Below are 6,481 nucleotides of genomic sequence, written 5' to 3' on the forward strand. Positions count from 1 at the left end.
TCTGATGTCTGCTAATTTCAGTATAATTTTGAAATCGAAACATATATAATGCTTAATATCACTTCACTAATCATTTTGAACGTTAACAAAAATTTATTCTAACCATAACTTTATAACCAGGTGTTTGCAAATAATGCGAAAAAAATTAATAAAAATATTATTTTTAAATTTTACTTATTACACTAAAACACTTTTTAATTATTATAAAAATTACCTTTTAAGATGTACAGTCGTTGTCCAATTCAAACTTTGAAAATAAATTTTTCTCTGCTTCTCTGCTTCTGCTTACTTCGATAAACAAATATTAAATAATGTACTTAGACTCTTATCCCTATTTATACCTGAGGAATATGGCAAATATTTACCCCCCCCCCACCCCTTTCTCCAACTAACCTGAAGTAATTAAACTATACAATACTTTTGTACTTAGTTTACAAAGTACTTAATACAAATATAAATACCAAAGAAAAAGTATAAAAAAAATTTTAAGTTTTACAAATAATATATCAATTTTATTAACTTAATAATTTCAAATCTTGATTAGAAAAATAATAATACATTTCTCTGAGAAAAGTATTTGGAAGAGCGCTCTTGAAAATATTAGTAAGAGTAATATTGGCTTTAATTAATAATTTCTTCCTTCGGGCTGCTTTGGTCAGATGATGTTTAACCAACTCTCCATACAACGGAAAAGTTAATTTAGCTTTTTTCTTCAGAAGCGCTAAATTACCCTCATTAACATGAGTCAATTTCATGGCTAGTTTATGCTGGCACATGGTCAGTGTATCAAAAAAAGTAATTTTATTAATATTAATACCGAATTTTTTTAATTTTTCAATTTCTTCGTTGCAATTTTTGGTAAAAATATCAAACTCTGTACCAATTATTCCAAGATAAGGGCCTGAGAACAAGCTAAGGGCTTCCAGTTTGATAATATGTCGCTTAATAACATCTTTTACAGACCTATCATATTTATTAAGAGCAATTAAATTTCCCCCAAAGTCCACGATGTTATTAAAGTCAGCACCGTGGTCGAGAAGAAACTCTAAAACTCGAAAATTTTCTTCCCTGCTAATAGCCAGATAGAGCGGCGACACATGACCCGGATTTATTGAATTAACATGAGCATCTGCGTGAATTAATATTTTAATCAATCCTAAATTTTTCTTCTTTACAGCGATACCCAGCGCAGTTTCTCCAGTTTTAGTCGTAAGATTAACGTCAGCTTTATGTTTGATCAGTATCTTGACGATAGTCTTGTCTTCTTTGTCAACAGCGATGTGCAAAGGCGTGCGATTAAAGTAATCTCTCATCGGGACATAACAAGGAGTCGTTTCATCGCAGTTAGCTTTAACATTAACATCTGCATTATTTCTCAGCAACAATTCGACCATCTTTATGTTCTGATTCTTCACCGCAACGTGCAATGGCGAACAGCAAGTGTTGAAGAACTCCCTTGGTGGATAATGACAAACTGTATTCACATCACTGCCATGATTGATAAGATACTCTGCTACTGCGTAATTATTATTCGCTACCGCCCAGTGCAGCGAAGTGACATTTTCGGAATGCAAATTAATATCTACACCCGCGGTTAATAACATTTCAATCAATTCCTTGTTGTTACTCTTCAGAGCTAAGCCGAGCGCAGATTCTCCATTAGAAGTTTTTAAATTTACATCTGCGTTGTTCTTGATCAGCAATTCTACTATTTCTTTATTTTCTTGGGCGATCGCGAGCAGCAAAGGCGTGCGATTGAAATATTCTTGCACTACTGAGTACTTCGGGTCCTCGTCAGAATCAAGACAATTAGCTTCGATGTTGATATCTGCGTTGTTCTTTAAGAGCAGTTCCACGATCTTCTTGTTTCCTTTGGAAACTGCGAGGTGTAATGCAGTACAATTTGTGTTGTTTTTGTATTTTTTTGGGGGGTAGTGACAGATTGAATTTACGTTTTCTCCAAGGTTGATTAAGTTTTTAGCTTCTTTGTAATTATTATCACCCACAGCTTTGTGGAGCAAAGTTATGTGGGAATATGATGAATTTATTGCATAAAGAGTCATTTTCTGAAAATAAAAAATTTTATTTACTTTATTATTTAAATTGGCATGAAAATTTTAGGCAACATTTAAAACTGTATCAGATCCCGAGTTGAAGAAAAGTTGCGCGAATGAATTTATTTCAGCTAATAACTTTTTCAATAAAAATAAACAAACAAATTTAATATCAATAAATGTTTATTGCAATCCGCATAACTATTAATACTCAAAATTTTTTGATAAATTTTTGAAAAATGAGTTAGCAAATTAAAAAAAAAATTCAACAGTAAATTTTTCACGAAAATAATTTCATTGACTTTTAATGTCATTAAATTTTCATTAACCTAATGGTATCATAAATTACAAAATTACAAAATTTTATAGGTTTAGTTATTTGTTGTATTTATTTTGTTCGGAAATGAATACAAAGATTAGGACTCAGGTCAAATAATATCAACCCTTGCTCTTTTGTCTCCTAATTCCATTATACTTTCATTTTTTTGTTGAAAATTGTTCTCTGAAGAAATTTGAGTTTAAACTTGTTATTATCAATTACACAGGTAATAATGAAGTAAAATTGAAGTTTAAAATAGTAAGAATGAAATATGAATTACGGGTAATTTTCTGTTAAATTTGTTTTTAATTTGCTAACTCATTTTTCAAAAATTTAATTTAAATTTATTGAAAAATGTTAGAGTATCAATAGTTATGCGGATTGCAATAAACATTTATTAATATTCAATTTATTTGTTTATTTTTATTGAAAAAAATTATTACCTGAAATAAATTCATCCACGTATTGGAAAATTTTAATTGAGACCAAGCGGTGCACGCAACTTCGACGCAACTTCAACGCGGCAAGCTCAAAAGTCTGATAGAAGTTTCATAAAACACTATTGTTGGAATATGCGTCATTATTTAGACGCCATAGTTTAAAATTAATTCATGGTATTAAATAGTATTTCGAGGAATTAATGTTTATATGATAAAAGATGTTTATATGATATTGGATATTTTCTATATGTTTATAGAAATAAGTATATAAGATAAAAGACCCAGTTATTGACACTGGACTAGTTATTGACACTTGCAATTTTATTTTAATTAAAAAAAAGAAATCAACTGTAATAAAATAATAAATATAATTTTTGAATTATAAATTTTAAGAAAATTGATTTTTTGAAAACATTTAATTTTTTTAATTTAAATAAAATTGTGTCAAACAACTAGGCCAGTGTCAATAACTGGGTCTTTTACCTTAGTAATATAAATAAAAGGCCATTCGGCAGCCGAAATGGAAGTAGATTTCATGATGAATAATAAAAATACTACTAGGGTTGCATACGAAAAAAAAAAAAAAATAAATTTCTGTCTGATTAAACAACAATGACGTCAAAACGAATGCAAAAGTAAAATTTCATTATATCTGTCTGAGAAAGTAGGTGATTTTTGGCCTAGACTGATAATGAGGTACACAAATTAAAGCTTATTTAATAAGCTTTCAGATACCATTTATAGAATTTTGATAAGATATCGCGTTCAATTGTAATTGCATGAAAATACGGTAAAAGTGAAAATTTTTGCGATTTTTGAAAATTTTTCAATTGCTATTATTCCTAAACTATTTAATTTGGAGAAATAAATAAGTACACAAATTGAAGCTTATTAAATAAGCTTTCAAATGCAATTTACAGAAATCCGATAGGATGTCGCGTTCCATTGTTATTGCACGGAAATAAGGTAAAAGTGAAAATTTTTTGCGATTTTTGAAAATTTTTGAATTGCTCTCACTTCTAAACTAATCGACAGATTTGGCTCATCTTAGAACTTAACCTCGGAAATCGTCCTAAGAATAAGTATGTTACGTTTTATTGAGATCCGTATAGAATTACGAGAATTAGAGAATTAGACAATGCCGATTATATCGTGTATATATATATATATATATATATATATATATATATATATAAATACATACATATATAAACTTTTAAACCATATGCATTTTCTGAATCCGCTTGACGAGCTGAGTCGAAATATAGCAAAATTTTTCAAAAGTTCCGTCATGAGGACCAATGCAATAGTTAGATTTCTATGAAATCTACTAAAAATTACTTATAAGTCTTATTATTATTTTTAGTAGATTTTATAAAAATCTAACTATTGCAGCCGTCCTCATGGCGCAACTTTGAAAAAATTTAGTCGTTTTCTGACTCAGTTTGTCGAGCTGAGTCAGAAAATGTATATAGTTCAAAAGTTTATATATGTATGTATTTATATATATATATATATTTATACGATATAACGCGGCTTGTCAGCACGATAGCGTTTTCAATTTATAACCGATTCTTCTCAAACTCAACATGCTTTATCTATCGATCAAGACCAAGATTAAGTTCGAAGATGAGCTTAATCGGGCGAGTAATTTGGAAATGACAGGATTTTGAAATTTTAAAAATCATAAAAATTGATGTTTTTACTACTGCAACTTGGTATAATTACTGATCGAGACAAAATATTGAAATTCGGTAAAATGCATCGTAAAGCTCTTTTAATAAGCTTCAATTTCCACTACTCAGAAGTGGTAATAGCCTCAATATTACTCCTTTTAGAATTCGTTTAATGAAACAGTTTTACTGTTGCAGCCGTTTTAGAATTATTGTCTGCATCATAGCTTAATCATGATGTAAATTCAATAATTACGATAATGATTAGTCTTTCGTGTAATGTTTTCAGGTAATTCGTCAGTAAATATGTCACAAATTAGTTCTATATATTGTTTTCTTCAATTAAAATTTTATCCGGTTTCAAACATCTGATTGATTTGCAAATTGTTGTTCCTAAGCAGTTATTTAAAATTTAGTCATTTATAATTCAAATTTTATAATCTTTGCAATTCTTTGAGAAACTTTTTTTTCAAAAATTTGTTCTAAATAGTTTTAAATTTATTATTGAATTTTGTTTTTAATTCATAAATAAGTTATACATTATTGGTGTTATTATATTATTTTATTAAAAATCAATTTTCTTTATTTGAAAAATCTACTTCCATTTCGGCTGCCGAATGGCCTTTTTTTATTATTTTTTTTGTTATTATTAAGTGTGTGATTGAAAGATCGTTACACTTTTTCAGTTGAGTTTTAGTCAGTTGGTTACAAGAGCGCTCCTTGTAAAGATATTCCTTTCGAGTCATAATTTAATAAAAGAATTATAATAAAAGAACTAAATTTCATTATTTATTTAAAATAATATACCTATAATCTAATAACTATTTTTTGAGTTTTCAAACTGTAATAACTTTTGAATAAATCAACCGATTTTCTCGCGGTTTACGGCATTCAACGTAATTTTTTGAGCTCTTTGAAAAATCTTAGAAGCGCAAACTACTGAGACTAAAAATTTCATAGAAATTCTGAAAAAAAAAACTTAAGTAAAGTAAATTTTACTTAATTCAATAATTTTTTGTCTTAATTTAAGACAATAAAACTCTTTAAAATAATTTTCGTGGTTCAATAATTATTCTCTTAATTCGAGTTCATTTTTTCTGTGTGTTTACATGGTCTCAGTGCAGTAGGTATAGTAATAACGTTGAAGTATCAAGTCATGTCTTGACACGTGTCTTTTTCTATCTACTTTCTCTCTCATACTCAAAAAAAATTCTGTAAATAAGTGTTAAGAAATTAGTTTGTTATTTCAACTTCAAATTATTAGCTGCGCCTTAATTAACTTATCTAGCAGTGTGGCTTTAATATTTGTAAACATTATCATATTATTGTCAATAATAATTAAAAAATACTTACATCTTTACCAACGGTAGGACAATTCCAACATCAACCTCTCCACTTGGCAACAACTATAGAAAAGACCGGAGTATACTCCGTACTCAGAGTTTTACTTCGGATTTCGACCCGAATTATTTACAACTAAGGGGAAATGGAAGCCGAAGATACCCGAAGTTTATTTCTGAGATAATAAACGCTCGAATGTAGTTATATTGATATTTTTTTGGTCGATAAAATTTCTACTCTAATTTTTAAAACTACAAAAATTATTTTTTTTTTTAATTTTATTGAGTAAAAAAAAATAAATTAAAAAAAAATTAATTTAGCAGATATTTGATAATTAAAAATTTTTGTAACAAATAAATTATGGAAAAAAAATTGACATAAAAATTTAAATAAAAAATGCAATTTTTTAGAAAATTATTTTTTGGGACAAATTTTTTTGTCAAGGAGTTAGGTGGGTTTCAGAAGTTCGAAAAAAAGGGTATTTTACTATTTTTTTTTAGTATATACAATCATATATTTTATTAAAACAATTCAGCATATCAAAGATACATATTTAAACAGTATTGTGTGAAATTTTTATTTAAAAATTCCGAAAACTCAGCCGTTGGTATCTCATCTCCCTTGATGTCTCAAAAAAAAAAAAATGCTCTTGCC

General features: G+C 28.1%; 1 protein-coding gene across 1 annotated transcript; it reads right to left on the bottom strand.

Annotated features, from left to right (window-relative positions):
* Nucleotides 1–214: 214 nt before the first annotated feature.
* LOC123272981 (putative ankyrin repeat protein RF_0381) lies at nt 215–6,088 on the bottom strand. Its single transcript, XM_044740047.1, has 2 exons — nt 5,840–6,088; nt 215–2,066 (listed from the first exon to the last, which is right to left on the bottom strand). Exon 2 carries the CDS (start codon nt 2,061–2,063, stop codon nt 516–518), a length of 1,548 nt encoding a protein of 515 aa, XP_044595982.1. The 5' UTR covers nt 2,064–2,066; nt 5,840–6,088; the 3' UTR covers nt 215–515.
* Nucleotides 6,089–6,481: the final 393 nt, after the last annotated feature.

Source organism: Cotesia glomerata, linkage group LG10, assembly GCF_020080835.1.
Source record: "Cotesia glomerata isolate CgM1 linkage group LG10, MPM_Cglom_v2.3, whole genome shotgun sequence".
Classification (NCBI taxonomy): domain Eukaryota; kingdom Metazoa; phylum Arthropoda; class Insecta; order Hymenoptera; family Braconidae; genus Cotesia; species Cotesia glomerata.